Here is a 16755-nt window from a genome sequence, read left to right on the forward strand (position 1 = left end):
GGAGACCATAAACTATGAACTAAGAGACAAAAAAGGACTGACAATGATGGCTACTTATAAGGGACTATGGGCAACTGTGGGGAGGAAAGGAAGGGCTGTTTCTCCAATCCCCACCTCACCCTTCAGAGTGATTCTTCTGAGCTGTCTACTATATTGGTTACCATATTGAAATGGATATTAAAATGCAGTCCAACAAGATGACATGGTTGCAGCAAAAAAATATTTTTGGATTGCATAGAATGTGGCTCTCAGTTATACCGGCGGGCAGTCCACCGTCTAATAAATAACTCTGAGTGGACCAAGAACATCAGGTTTTACACAATGTTAGTTTCTACTGCTTCAACTTAAACATCTGCTATAACTCTGAAGCGGAAAAAAACCATGTGCTGCAATAAATGTGAAATAGATGTAAATTCTGCCTCAAACTGCGGAATTATATGGTAGAGCCTATATCATAGCAAATTGCATCTGGATGAACTATATTATCTGAGATAGTTTGAAATAGCTTTCTTTTCTGCATACAAATACTGAAAATTAATCAGTTCTCAGTTACTGGTATTCTACATCATCTGGTGAAGTCCTGTTTTGAAAGATAATGTACATAAGAACCAGTTTGCAAAATAAAAATTGTACGAACACAATGGCATATAAAAGCACTTGATGCTCTGCTGCTGCCACACCAACTATGGATGACTGAATAGTCTATTTAAGAGATATGCCCCATAATGCAACATATTACTCAGTCGGGGGGAAGTAGCATTTTATAAGAAAGAAATGCATATGTTTTTCTCTTAGATGAAGCTCAAAAGTGGATATAATACAAACACTCTTAATGGGCATATTTTGAACTGTGGTTACATCAAATACATCAAAATGTTGGGTCTGAACTACCTTGTTAACAATTTTCTGCTGACCTCAACAACCAAATGCGTGGACACTGTTCATGAATGCTTTGTGTTGTACACTGCTTGACATTTTCTTATTTTCAAGTGAGTGAACTGATTAATCATGCTCCATCATGGATTTCAATTATGACCTTTACAACACCATAAGAGATCAGCAATCCCTATGACAATGTGACAGTTCTGCTTTAGGCTGCTGCCCTGAGAGAGGAATGCAGGGTTTATTTCTTGCACCAATCCTTTCCCTTCTGGCATAAAAATTCTAGTTCATTTATGCTCTTGGCCATCTGCTATTATAGCTATAGGGACTGGGGGAAAAGAAGTTCTGTCACATTTTTCAACTGTGCCAGAAGTCTTCCCCTAATGTTCAAATAGAGTTACTTTTGGTTCTATTTCTAGCCAGGTGCCTTGTCAATTCAATCAGTAGTGTTGCCAAGCATGGGTCACACAAGTATGAATGCCCACGAAAGGTTGGAATTAATATTCTGCAGACTTTGCAATCATAGAATTGGACAGGAAAAGACAAATAATCCCACGAAACAGCTTAAATCAGAAAGGCCTTCAGTTCACCAGTGGGAAAATGCTGCTGCTTTTCAACAGAATATAATTATTTGTTGAAAGCTTTAATATAGCCAAACAAAGGAAACAAAACCATTTGGTGCACACTGACTATTCAAATCTCACAATTTGAAGCAATACTTATCAAATATGACAATGCAGGAAATGTAACCACAATTGTACGCAATGTAAGTTATTCCCATTTGGCATATTTATTATTGGCTATTTATTAAGACTTTGCTTACTGAAACATTCAGTTGGTGCATTAACCAAATAGAGATCCAGGAAATTAACTTACCAGAAAGATATAGGGTTTTCACAGAGTCAGTTTTTGTAATAGCAACTTCCAAGACAAGATTGATTAACCTGACAAATGAAACGAAAGATGTCACAAAATGGAGTAGCTATAAAAGGATTGGGTGAGACATGAAAGCTTGAGTAAACTGCAAAAAAACTGTGGGGGGGGGGGGGGGTCCCCCAAATTCACCAAGCATTTTAGGTCCAGAACAAAAGTGTCCTTTAGTTTTAGATGCTCACTGTATTTTTCTCTGAGAATGTAATCAAATAGTAAAAATGTTTTCTATTCTGATCCACTTCGATTTGAACTTACATCAACACAAAACACTGCTAAATGTCAGAAAGAAGGAGTGAAGGTCACATTTCCAGTACAAAGCTGGTTAGCAAATGGGGGTGGGGGAAGGAGACAGAAGTTTTATGCAGTAGTTTGTGCAGAAACTACATCAGCATTCATCTAAATAACTTAAGGAAACTTTGTATAACAGCTTTAACGTATTTAGATAGTAATTTTAATTCCACTTTTTCCTCCGACGAGTCCAGCATGTGAAATGCATCAGTTCACTGATTTGGGTCATAAATAATGGAATTTTATCCCATGATCAGAAGTTCACCTGGTTGGTTGCAATTTTTTTCCACTTACTCCCTTATAACCGTTACTAAATTCCAGTGGGTAATTCCGCACAAAATATTTTAAAATTGCAAATTAAGTTCTCAACGAGAATTATATTTGCTGGGTACCTTTTTTTCAGTTTCCATTGTTATTTTAAGCAGAATTTTTTTTGGCTTTTTGTGAGAGCCCTGTCTCAGATTGATGTTGAGTACCACGCAACTTCTACTCTTTACTCTATTTGCAGATATATTGTTAGAACAAAATAAAACAGTTTCGGTACACACTTGATGCAAATTTATTTTTACAAGGTATTTAAATAACATGTCCACATGTGAATTGCTAAATACTGAGTTTAATTGAAAAAATAGAAAATAAAAAAATCAGTGTTCAGATTTTGTAAACTTGAAACATGCCAGTTTCTACCATGTACTTATATATTACAAATAAATGTATAAACTATGATTTAAAAAGCTTCACAATTACTTCTTCTGGGAAGAATCCAGGAGAAATGCCAGTAAAACATCGTACGAAGTTTTTAAATAACCAGTATAGTGAAGTGGCAGTACTATCACGGCGGCACTGTTTTTGTAGGAGAGATGCAGTCTTTGCAGTAAAGCCGCCTGTGGCACAATTCGCCTTCCCCGGGAATGACTGTTCACTGCAATTTGCCTCCTTTGTCTTGTGGGTTGAGGGTTGAGCTTAGTTTTCATCAACCTCTGCTTCTTGCTCCTCATCAAACTCAGCATCTTCATCAGCTGTGGCCTCTTGGTACTGCTGGTATTCACTGACCAGGTCATTCATGTTGGACTCTGCCTCAGTGAACTCCATTTCATCCATACCCTCTCCAGTGTACCTAAAATAAAGAAGTACCAAATAAAGAAATAGTAGTACATAGTAGTACATCAACATTCTCTTATTTCTAAATAAGATATGAGGAAGTAGAATTTCTTCTGCATAAGGAACTTTTACAGTTTGTAAATGTCTGGGCACCTTGAGTTTGGATAACGAGAGGCAAATTCTTGAAAATTAAAAAGCATACAAGGGCTTTTCTAGCAAAGAAAGTAGACTGGATGTTGTATGATTATGAACTATGGATCATGGACACTAATATATATGGACAACATTATCCCTGAGAATAATACCATTGAAAAGTCATCTGTAACAGTGGTGACATTCTCAAGGCATTTCATTGGAGTTCCTTTTACTAATACAGAACTGCATGCAGTTTTCCTGTAAGATTTATGGCACGGTATTAGTTAGTCCTTTCTGGGTATTTAACTTTGTTTTTGGAAGTCATCTTCAACTGCACTTGTCTATGAAAGCTTTTGAGACTGGATAATGCTCCAATAAGAGATTCCATTCTGTCTGCTTTCATTCAGAACTATGGAGAGTATACTTCATTGTTGCTATATAACTTCTTAGATTCGTAAATAAAAACTCCCAAAACACTAGTTTCTATTTTAGATTTCTCAGTAAACAAGGTATTATTTCATACCTTGGGCAAATAAGAAAATTTAACCATACTTTCCATGATTTATGGAAATGTGGAGCTGAGATGTGAAAAAATTACACATGTAAACTTATTTATCATATAGTTATTTCTTTTTAGTAAATGGCTGCCTTCTCAGAAGAAGCTGTCTAAGACTCAAATTTACATTAGCACTGTTTTAGATCTGAAGTAGGTATTTTTTATGCTTATGCTACAGTGCATATCTGGTATTGTTTTGTGGCCCTAAGCTCTGCAGAAAACTTTTATTCTTCAACAGAACCTAATTTTGATGTTAATGATGACAACCAGACTTATCAACAAAACATTCCCACAGCAGAAAAACTAAAGTGCTGAACTAGATACTGTCTGTAATGCTTACAACAAACTGGAGAAACTAGTGGAAGTACACCTTTTCTGTTCAATAGTAAGTTGACAGGCTACATTCTCCACAGAAAACAAGGCAGAACAGCATTAGACATGCATTAACATTGTTGGTCACCATTCATATGCATGTAAATGTTTTCCTCCAGTAAATTTCTTGGTGATATTACTTATGTGTCATATGAATCCACAGGAGGAGGCTGTGGACTTACTAGATGGACTGTTCGCCTTACTCATACTTCTGCCTCTTTTTGATCTTGTTTGAACAGATGAGTTCCAGATGGTTAAGCACCAGAGCTTGTCATACACTGGCTAGCATTTTCATTTTGTTCGTGCTTTTTCAACTTTTTTTTCAACAGCTCTTTGCTGTGCTGTAGAAGGACAAAACAGTGACTCCTAGCAGGAATGAAATTGATATAGAGAATTTTTCAAGGAAGTCTGTCACTGTTAATACACTTCATCAGCACCTTCCAGATGATACCTATACTGTTCACTGGTGCTCTTATGCAAATAGGCTGTTTAGTTCTCCCATTCTATCTTCCAAATTGGCTCAATTGTTAAGTCAGTAATTATCAGACTACAAATCTAAATGCCTGGGACTTCATCCCAAGATGATCTGAGATTTTATTTTGACACTTGTTTGTTTCACCTCTGGCAATTATTTGTTAATATGAAAAATGCCCAGCTGCACCATGGTTTGGAGTTAATGTTAAACTGTAGTTACCCCAATTACTGGCTGAGTAAGTCAGTTCAACATCACTATGTGTTGGAAAGAATTATGGTGTTCACACCAGCCTTCTAGCTGAGGGCAGCTTCAGTTTATTTGATTGTCCAAAGGTTCCACTGTAGATGTTCCATTTTTTTAGTGTTACAGTAGTAAAGTGGTCTGGTTTGACATCCACACAGCAACATGGAGACAAAGGCAGTATGGTATACTATCAGTTTTGCAGTTTTTAGTCTTGATTGAGGAAGGAGGTCTCCAAAGAATGCTTGGACAGTGCAGATTCTTTCTCCCCCCCCCCCCCCCCCCATATCTGAGGCTGCTCTAACAATATCTTGTATTAATTTCCAAAATTTCCAAGCCTATACACAATGTCTCGTGAAATGTGGGCATAAGACACTTCATGGCATGGTGATCCATCTGACAGATGGATATATTAAACTTTGTGATCTGTTTAGTGCTATTCAATAGGAGAAGGCTATGAACTGGTACAAGTTTCCACACTTATCATACAGCCTGTACTTTTCGATCAACTCTGACTTTACAAGCAAAGAGGTCATTGTACATGGTGGAAGATAACCCTTTTGTATCAAGTCGTTGAGCCCTCAGGTATGCCAATTCTTTTCACATAATTTTCAAGAGTACTACAACTAAAATTAACACTTAACAAAAATGCACCTTTTTCCCATTCAAGATACGGATCACTGTCTGGGAGTGTGTTTGCTTAGGCAGGTTTTGATTTGACACTGGGACTAAATGGCTCATATGCTCTCTTGTCACTTCACAGATGAGTGCAGTGTTTTAGCCAGTGGCTGAACAAGGGTAACTGGTGCCCAGGGAAAACTAACTTCGTGCCTCCCATCCCCTGCCAACCTGTTCCCATTTTTTGTTTAGTACTCTATTCAACCAAATAAAGACACACACACACACACACACTCTTCAGTGATTAGTTTTTGTACAATACAATATGAAGCATGGAAAACCCTCAGTCCAAAGTAACAATGCTTGCAACAAAAAATAATTCTTTCTTCACCGTTACATTGCTGATGAATGAAATACAATAACAAACAAAACAACAAATGCAAAATATACACCTTACATATTTGTTAAACTGCATAACAGCATAATGAAAGGGACTATCTGCTAGCCAACAACTAGACATGAGCATCTCTTTCCACGGGAGAGGTAGGCTTTATGGAACTGTTGCTCAGCATAGGCCAGTCTGAATCTCATCACCATATATCTCTCCATCTTACTACCATTCATTACGTCCCCTTCTCACCCCTCTTTCACTCTCCCTCTTCTCTTTTCTTTTGCCCTTCCTCCTCATCTTACCCACCATAAAACTTTGCCCTCAATGGAGGAGTACCCATGGCATGGTCCCTAGCTGTGATATCCTAGTTACGCCACTGGCTCCTGAATTACTTGTTAAATAATATTTAAGAATAAGAAAACTACACTAGGGAATGCATGATGATTGTTTCATTCACATTATTCAGGGAACTGCACAACTCTGAATTACGTACCAATGAAGGAAAGCCTTCCTGCGGAACATGGCGGTGAACTGCTCAGAGATTCGCTTGAACAGCTCCTGGATGGCGGTGGAGTTGCCGATGAAGGTGGCGGACATCTTGAGTCCACGGGGTGGGATGTCGCAGACAGCAGTCTTCACATTGTTGGGTATCCACTCAACAAAGTAGCTGCTGTTCTTGTTCTGGATGTTCAGCATCTGCTCGTCTACTTCCTTCATGGACATGCGGCCACGGAATACAGCAGCGACAGTGAGGTAGCGGCCATGCCTGGGATCACAGGCAGCCATCATGTTCTTAGCGTCAAACATCTGCTGTGTAAGCTCTGGCACGGTGAGCGCACGGTACTGCTGTGAGCCGCGTGACGTCAGTGGCGCGAAGCCTGGCATGAAGAAGTGCAGCCGTGGGAAAGGTACCATGTTCACTGCCAATTTTCGCAAGTCGGCATTCAGCTGACCTGGGAACCTGCAAAACAGACCAACTCTGTCACTCTGCTCAAACTACAAGCAGTCAGCACATGCATCAAGTTTGCTCATTATTCGTGATTCGACAGTTGCTCAGGAATGGGGTAGTGAGATACTCTTTGCTAGAGTACAAGAGCTCGTGAGTGAGATGATAGTCACACCAGTGATAGACAGGTAATTGGCAGAGTGCGGTAAGGAATGCCTCAATGCCTCAGTGGAGACTGCATACATGGTAAAGTGCCCGTTAATGAATACATAGTTTCATTCAAATATTTTGACACTTTCTCGTTCTCTTGCACGCAAACATAGTGGAATCAGAAAATAGTCACACTTTTCATTCTTTGAGCATGTCTCTAGAAGTAAAATTTTTGTCTTCTCTTTTTCCCTAGAAATAAAATGTTTTCCTTCTCAAATTTTGAGTTTATTTCATGATCATTATGTTTTTTAAGAGATGACATACAAGTAATGCCCCACATCCCTTTCTTTGGCACTGAACATAACCCACATGTCTTGCCTACGAGTATGCCTCAGTCAATGTCAGAAATTAAAAATAATACTGTATTTATAAAAGTTTGTTCTGTTGATTACAGCTCTGTATATCATTCCTTAATCATTTCAAAATAATTAAGCAATTTTTTCAAAACTAAAGGCAGAGAAAAAGCAAAGATGAAAATAATATGCTGATTATTCTCACAATGGCCCCAGGCTGAAAGATGGTTGATGGTTACTTTGGTGAATAACTCAACTGGAACTACCACAGATTATTCATATACTGTCCAGCCAAATATAAGTCCCATTTGTTAACTTATATGCAGTACAGGCACATGAAGAACTTGCAGGCTCCTTGGGCCAGATGCCTATCACATTGTCAGTTCATGCACTGCTGCTTCTCATAACAGAGTATGTGAGTTTACGAACCAGTCTGAAACCTGAGATGTACAGCTCTGGTTGTTACATATCATGTGCATTACTGAGTGTCAAGTATTCCTCATGTCTGAAGCATTTTGTTACTCAATTGTCTTCTTTTCCGTTCATCATTCCATCTCAGTAGTTGCCGCATCCTCTAATTTCTTATTTTCTGGGGAGCAATTTATTAGTGACACACAGTACCAAATACATTACGTCAAAGATTCACCTTCCAGTTTACCTTCAGCAGGAATGGAAGGTGGATCTCTGGTAACGTCGACCATTCCTGCTGATGAGATGTAAAAAATCAAAAAATCACTAAATGGTCATCGGCCAAAGATCCCGAGAAGAATGTAACAGGCAGCATGTCAATATGTACTAACAATGATGGTGTCCACTCCATTTATCTCATATCAATGTGATAGCTTATCCGTTCTGACAAAAGTTATTTGAAGACCGTATGGCTATTCTGTATACAGGGTTTCTTATGTTTGCCAAGATGCCAAGCATATAAATGAACCAGTCAGAGTCTCCTCCTAGCTGTGATTTACACTCCTTTCATCCCTTTGCCGTGTTGCCAATGTAACTATGCGCGGCACGGAATCAGCAGCGTACGTACCTGAGGCATGTGGTGACTCCGGACATGGTGAGCGAGACGAGGTGGTTGAGATCACCGTATGTGGGTGTGGTCAACTTCAGTGTACGGAAGCAAATGTCATACAGGGCCTCATTGTCGATGCAGTAGGTCTCGTCGGTGTTCTCAACCAGTTGGTGCACGGAGAGTGTCGCATTGTAGGGCTCTACCACTGTGTCAGATACTTTGGGCGAGGGCACCACCGAGTAGGTGTTCATGATGCGGTCTGGGTACTCTTCACGGATCTTTGAGATGAGCAGCGTTCCCATTCCGGAGCCGGTGCCACCACCCAGTGAGTGCGTCAGCTGGAACCTGCGAACAGGATGGACCATTACAGACCATCATGACTGGCGTAAAACTTGCATGACGTCAATGTAAGCAAATAGTAATAACCAAACAGTAACAAATAATACTCATCCATCAACAGTAGACAATGAGTTATTTCCTATATACGTTAAATGTTAGGAAGCCTTTTGTGAACGAGTTTGCCTGAAGAAGTAGAGGATTGCACAGAAGAGAGACATAGGCAGTAAGCATTTCAGGTTAGATAAGAATGTACGGATATATACAGAAGTTCAGATAGGTAAATTGAATAACTAGAAGAAGGTTTCAGTTGATAGGGCACATCCAGAGGGATTAAGTAACAGTTGATTTGTTAACAGAGTGTGGTAAATATAGAAGTGGGAGACTAAGACAGTAAGCAGGTCCAAGTTGAAGCAGGTTGCTCTAGTTCAATAACATCATCAACCCATGCAGACATGTACACATCTTGTTTTGCCAAGGAAAGGACAAGGTTTTAAGGACATGGCCAAAAGTGATTCAGAAGAGGCATCACCACAGATTACTCACCCCTGGAGACAGTCGCAGCTCTCGGCCTCCTTGCGCACAACATCGAGCACTGAGTCGACAAGTTCTGCGCCCTCCGTATAGTGGCCCTTGGCCCAGTTGTTGCCAGCGCCGCTCTGACCGAACACGAAGTTGTCCGGCCTGAAGATTTGACCGAAGGGTCCGGAGCGCACAGAGTCCATGGTGCCGGGCTCCAGATCCACCAGGATGGCACGTGGCACGTACTTGCCGCCCGACGCCTCATTGTAGTACACATTGATGCGCTCAAGCTGCAGGTCTGAGTCGCCGTGGTAGGCGCCTGTCGGGTCGATGCCGTGCTCGTCGGATATGATTTCCCAGAACTGCAACAATGAGACAAGTTGCCCTTTAAAACACCTTCGTCTGCAAAAGACAGCTGTATAAAACTATACTTGCTGGGCTGATCCTTTTAAAACATTAGACAGCTAGAACTAGTCTTTTATTGCAGTGGACTGTGCACTGTTTTGAAACTTCCAGGAAGATTAAAACTGTGTGCCAGACAGACTAATCTAGAACCTTGCCTTACCTGCCAAGATATGCAGGTTTCACTGTCACCAGTACTTGTCTTATACCTCGCAAATTTCACACGTCTTGTTGCATACCGAGCTGGACCATAATGCCAGAAGAAAAGGCTATCGTAGAGAAATGGTCACAACAAAGTGAAAAATCATTCTGGATACAATCCCCTAGATTGCTGCTACGCCATTTCTTTGCAATATTCTTTTTCCCCACAGAGCTACTATGTAAAGTTTGAAGATGGGCAAGAGCTACTGGCAAAAGGAGAGCTGTGAGGAGATTGTGAGTCATACCTGAATAGCTCAGTCGGTAAGAGCAGCGCTAGCAATAGGCAAGGTTCTTTGTTAAAGTACCAGTTTGGCACACAGTTTTAATCTACCAGGAAGTTTCATTTAACCACAACTCCATCTGTATAATGTGTCATTGCATGGTAATATTGTAGAGGATCTGTGCTGACAGCCACTCACAAGCAAGGCATTTACTCAATCTGTGAAAGCGTACCCAATAATACATATGTCAATGCAACAGATTCCGTGAGAGTATTTGTATATTTAAGGTTTAGGAAATTAAAAAGGATCCAAAGAAAGAGATTGAGTATCATCAGAACTATTCTAAGAAAACCTAGAGGAAATTTTTGAATCCTGGAACTACAAAAACAAAGAGAGGGAAAATTAATGGAACATATCTGATTGCTCTGTTCAGTGTGCTTCTTATCGAAACAGACCAACAATGAAGGCAGTTGAAGACAAAGAACTGATTAACACTGCCAGCTGCTGTGGCCAAGTGTTTCTAGGCGCTTCAGTTTGGATTCTATGCGCTTCAGTTCGGAACTGTGCTGCTGCTACGGTCGAAGGTTCAAATCCTGCCTTGGGCATGGATGTGTGTGATGTCCTTAGGTTTAAGTAGTTCTAAGTCTAGAGGACTGATGACCTCAGATGTTAAGTTCCATAGTGCTTAGAGCCATTTGAGTCATTAACACCAAAATACATAAACAAAAGCGGAAAAAATACATAACTTTAGATAAATTAAATAGTTTCACAGTAATGACATGTTCGAAATGGGAAGTTCTAATTTGGGAACTGTGCAAACACTGATGTTTGCTCAGCATGTAACAGATATATGCATAATTGAAATTCTTGGTAGAAACTCAATTATGAACAAATTTAAACGCACTCTAAGTAGGGTCAAATTGTAGGTGACCCAAAGAAGTTCTTTGCTGTATTCCAAAAGCTACGGAAAGATGCCATAATGCATACAAAAATCTAAGAGGAGGTCTTTGTGTGTAACAGCAAATGTCACACGGATGATATCATCAAATGCCTGTCTGTCAGCCGAATAATGTACACATTTTCCCAGTATATTATCAACTTTTTTCCATTTGTAAGTTCTCTAATTATAGATCTCTGTCAAAGATTGCTACCTGAATTCTTGTTTGGCATTACACCATAATTACACTCATTAGCAGTTTGGCTACATCATGTTGGAATGATGACTGTCTTGTTTACTGAATTTTAGACTCTGGCGTGGCATGTGTCGCTACCTCAACATACTGACGCTGGGTGAGTTAGTCATGAACAAAATGGGGAAGAACCGCCATCTCACATTAAAATACGTGAGCTAACATTGGATCAGCAATGTACCAAGCTAAGTACCCTCTTCCCTGCACTTCACAATGGTTAGCATATTATACAAATATAAATGACATGCCAATGACTCAGTTGTATGGTGGTTCTCCATATCTCAAGTCATGTATTGAGCTTTCCACAGGGGAATGCATTATCTACATTCGCCACGATTAACACCATGTGGAGGTAGGTAACGTATCTTCTGGGTGGGCACCATAGCCTTGATAAATTTGAGGAAAGACCTCATTCCAACATGCTGTACTTCATTATCATACGTTATTCAGCGCTACTACTTTCGGACATCTAAAACCGATGTTGATATATCGTCCTCATTTCGTCATACAAAAATCGCCATGCGTAATACAGTTCTGTCGAATGTTGTCCTTCCTCAAATGTAGATGAGTCGCGGATTATTAAACCAGACTAAATGTGATTTGGCACATTATCCAGATCAACATCTTCACTCTGCATTATGGTTACAAATTGGTACACGGTGAAGACAGTGGCAAGAGTAAATCGATCTGTAGGATCCAGTTTACATGGGTGCCTATATTTTCATAAAAGCAATATTCATATAGGATCAAATGGCGAAGTATCTGTTGCGCGGGAACGTGCACTTTACAGTTTCAGCGCCCCAATCCGGGAGCTGAACGTTCTATGAGAAAAGGCATGAATCAGAATCTATAGAATCACTCTAGGAAGTTAAATACACTACTGGCCATTAAAATTGCTACACCACGAAGATTACGTGCTACAGACGCTAAATTTAACCGACAGGAAGAAGATGCTGTCATATGCAAATGATCAGCTTTTCAGAGCATTCACACAAGGTTGGCGCCGGTGGCGACATCTACAACGTGCTGACATGAGGAAAGTTTCCAACCGATTTCTCATACACGCACAGCAGTTGACTGGCGTTGCCTGGTGAAACGTTTTGTGATGCCTCGTGTAAGGAGGAGAAATGTGCACCATCACGTTTCCGACTTCGATAAACATCAGATCGTAACCTATCGCGATTGCGGTTTATCGTATCACGACATTGCTGCTCGCGTAGGTCGAGGTCCAATGACTGTTAGCAGAATATAGAATCGGTGGGTTCAGGAGGGTAATACGGAACGCCGTGCTGGATCCTAACGGTCTCGTATCACTAGCAGTCGAGACGACAGGCATCTTATCCAGATGGCTGTAACGGATCGTGCAGCCACGTCTCGATCCCTGAGTCAGCAGATGGGGACGTTTGCAAGACAACAACCATCTGCACGAACAGTTCGACGACGTTTGCAACAGCATGGACTATCAGCTCTGAGACTGTGGCTGCGGTTACCCTTTACGCTGCGTCACAAGACTGGAGCGCCTGCGATGGTGTACTCAACGACGAACCTGGGTGCACGAATGGCAAAACGTCATTTTTTCGGATGAAACCAGGTTCTCTTTACAACATGATGGTAGCATCAATGTTTGGCTACATCGCGGTGAACAAACATTGGAAGCGTGTATTCGTCATCACCATATTGGCGTATCACCCGGTGTGATGGTATGGGGTGCCATTGGTTACACGTCTCGGTCACCTCTTGTTCGCATTCACGGCACTTTGAACAGTGGACGTTATATTTCAGATGTGTTACGACCCGTGGCTCTAACCTTCATTCGATCCCTGCGAAACCCTACATTTCAGCAGGATAATGCACGACTATATGTTGCTGGTCCTGTACGGGCCATTCTGAATACAGAAACTGCTCGACTGCTGCTGTGGCCAGCACATTCTCCAGATTTCTCACCAATTGAAAACGTCTGGTCAATGGTGGCCAAGCAACTGGCTCGTCACAATACGCCAGACACTAGTCTTGATGAACTGTGGTATCGTGTTGAAGTTGCATGGGCAGCTGTACCTGTACACGCCATCCAAGCTCTGTTTGACTCTATGCCCAGGCGTATCAAGGCCGTTATTACGGCCAGAGGTGGTTGTTCTGGGTACTGATTTCTCAGGATCTACGCACCCAAATTGCGTGAAAATGTAATCACATGTCAGTTCTAGTATAATATATTTGTCCAATGAATACCCGTTTATCATCTGCATTTCTTCTTGGTGTAGAAATTTTAATGAACAGTAGTGTACATCACGTTCTAAAACTAACCAGTGTTTCGACTTCTGTAACTTAGCTATTTCCAACCGCATTCTTTTATTTGAGGACATGGAGCGGCCAATAAACGTGAAACATTTGCTGGAAATACCTGGTCGCGAACGTGTACTCAATACTCCAAGTTAGAAGTCAGATGACCATTCAATGGTAATGAATGCAATCAAACTTTCTGACTGGTAATACGCCCATCCTACCCTAGTGGCCGCGCGGTAAATTACCATCGTCCCCATAATAAACACCGTCAGACTTTAACACAATGTTTTAAGTACGCTTCGATTATATATCACAGTTACGGGACTACAGACGGTTTAATGCTCACCGTTATTACGCATTTTGCTTAAACAGTGTGTGGCAGCATGCATGTAGGTTAGGAAAACACATGTTCGCTTCTTTTTCTGAAGGTATCAGACCGACTACAGTCGTTGGCGCATGTTAAGCAGGAAGAGGAACTGCATAGCGAGACACCTGGGTGCCCACAGGAATGCTTCTTGGAAATCGGCCCGTCTTCAGCAGCTGCCAGTACCGCTCGTTTCATTTCTAATTATAAACGACAGCAGCACAGAACTTTCCGGACGTCCGTGATTCAGACGAAGAATAGATGATGCGGTTTCTCCGTAATTTCATTCGTTGATGTGCCCGCTGAAAATAGGCATGTTATGAAGACTCGTTGTATCTTGGAAATAGCACTCACACAATCATATGCGGCTGACCTTCTATTTCGTTTAAACAGTAAACAACAATCAGATGAGAAAAGAAAATACCTTCATCCCATAAGTCTATTTTTTTCAGTTCAATGGTTCAGGTGTCTAATACATTTGTTATGTAAGGGGTATTCTAATTTACTGTAACTCCAGCGATATTATTTATGCGGCTCATAGCTCCGACATCTGCAGCAGCAAGCCAACGATGGGTAGCATTCATTTCACACTAGGAGAGGAGAGCCCTACGTCAACGTGACGTACGCACGCGTCATCGTGAGTTTCACGAGTTGTCCCATCGACTGTTGTGTGCATTCTGTATACATCGACTGTTGTGTGCGTCTTGAATCTGCACTGTTCATTGTTCTTAGTTGATTTACAAAATGAAGGCAAAGTTAAATGGAACTAGATGGGTTAATATTTCCAGCAACATTCGTAATTACTTCGAACTTCAGTTTCTCAGTTTAACGTTTCTGCCCACATGAATTATGTACAATTCATTGGCTTTTTTAAAAATACGGAACACTAATTTCTCCCTATTGCACGTTTTTATCCACTTGATTTATGCACGATTAATCAGACTAAAAAATGCCTAGACACTTTCGTTATGGTTATGATTCCTTCATTCAGATATTCGTTATGTACATGAAACACACAATAATATCCCACATTCTTTGGATTTCAGCTTAATAATTATTTCACGTTTCTATCCACACGTTTTATGCACGATTCATCGGATTTCTTGAAAAAGTTGACAAAGCTTTTTTTTACTTTCGTTATGGTTCCTTTGTTCAGACATTCATTATGTTCCTGAAACACATAATACCATCCCAAATTGTTGGGATTACAGCTTAAAAATTAATTCAACTGGGATGAGCGTAACGTAACTCCTGTCTCTTCGTTTGTACACATGTATTTACATTTAGCTTTGACGTTATCGGTACAACCGCAAAGGTCGATATACGCACTCATATAGTCGATTTAGGTTATTTACGTCACGATGATGTAATGTTACGTCACTATGACTTAGGGTTCTCCTCACCTAGCGTGAGCTGAATGCTCCCCACGATAGACTCATGCCAAAGATTTTCCAGTGGGTGCTTATCTGAGCAGCCAGTCCATTTCAGGGATGTTATTGTCCACTAGCCATTGCCTTACGGAGATGCTCTTTTCTTACAAGAGGCATTGTCCTGCTGATGCAATCAATCACCGTCTCCTAACTGCTCCTTTACTGTACGCAGTAATGTGTTCATATCATTCCGCATTTAGGGCTGAAAGGTGACAACACACTAACCGCGAAAAACATCCCAATATCGTTGCAACACATCTTATTTACCTGACTTATCACATAAAGCGTCGCTATAGAAATGTGTTGCTTATGCGAATCTGCTCGACCACGGTACCACATTCTTTTTAACATACCACACGCAGCCATTGTGCTAGGTGGACTGCTTGTAGCACTTTGGAACTCACGAGTGATTCCTTCCGCCGATTTCATGCGAGTTTTTACAATGCTCGATAGTCCCTGCCAAAGTTTGGTTTATCTGTGGTTATTACTTCACCTTTCCACTTCACTGTCACAGTAACAGTCGACTTGGGCAGCTTTAAAAAGGTGGAAATGTCACTATCGAGTTGTTACTCAGGTGGCGTGACTATTCAACGTACGAAGTCACAGCTCTCGTGACCGACCCACGCTGCCTTTACTGCTTCGCTACTGACAGCACAGCACAGGGTGTAACCGATTTGGCACGTCTGTGTTTCTGAAAACATATATAATGAATTTTGTTTTTTGATGAACGGCAAACTGAAAAAGTTTTTCTCGTATCTTTTCGCAGGTGTTCAATATGCCCCACTTGAGATGCACGGCATATTTCAATGCGGTATTCAAACTGTTCCCAGACTGCAGCGAGCATGCCTTGAGTTACAGCTTCAACAGTTGCTCTTATGCGATGTCTCAGTTCATTCATTGTTGTTGTTGGTAACGGAGACACGAACAGTGTCATTTATAAACCCTCACAATAAATAATCACATAGTCAGGACCGGTGACCTTCGTGGCCAGTAATGTAAGGCTGAGTCAAATGGTCCAGTGCGACCGATCCATCGTTCAGTAATCCTTTGATTTAAAAATTCCCGCACTTCCAGATGACAGTGTTGCGGTGCCCCATCCTATTTTAAATGAAGTCGTTCGGTCTCCAAATGCTGGAAAAGAAGGTTCCCTAGCATATCGTGATATGTACTTCCTGTAACAGTGTTCTCGGCAAAGAAAAATGGGCCATACACCTTTTTCCCGTACAACTGCACAAAACACATTAAATTTTGGAGAGTTCCTCTCATGTTGTACAACTTCATGTGTTTGTTTCCTATCCCATATTCTCAGATTATGACGATTCACCTTTCCATTTAAATGGAATGCTGCCTC

At 40.9% G+C, this 16755-nt stretch overlaps 1 protein-coding gene across 1 annotated transcript in view; it reads right to left on the minus strand.

Moving 5' to 3' along the window:
* Positions 1 to 2644: 2644 nt before the first annotated feature.
* The window catches only part of LOC126416541 (tubulin beta-1 chain), a 55025-nt gene continuing 40914 nt past the window's right edge, over positions 2645 to 16755 (minus strand). The window contains exons 2-5 of the mRNA XM_050084286.1: positions 9341 to 9678; positions 8477 to 8803; positions 6485 to 6952; positions 2645 to 3220 (exon numbers count right to left, since the gene is read on the minus strand). Coding sequence (XP_049940243.1) covers positions 3067 to 3220; positions 6485 to 6952; positions 8477 to 8803; positions 9341 to 9678 — 1287 coding nt within the window. The 3' untranslated portion in view covers positions 2645 to 3066. The remainder of the gene's footprint in view (positions 3221 to 6484; positions 6953 to 8476; positions 8804 to 9340; positions 9679 to 16755) is intronic.

Source organism: Schistocerca serialis, chromosome 8 (genome assembly GCF_023864345.2).
Source record: "Schistocerca serialis cubense isolate TAMUIC-IGC-003099 chromosome 8, iqSchSeri2.2, whole genome shotgun sequence".
Classification (NCBI taxonomy): Eukaryota; Metazoa; Arthropoda; class Insecta; order Orthoptera; family Acrididae; genus Schistocerca; species Schistocerca serialis.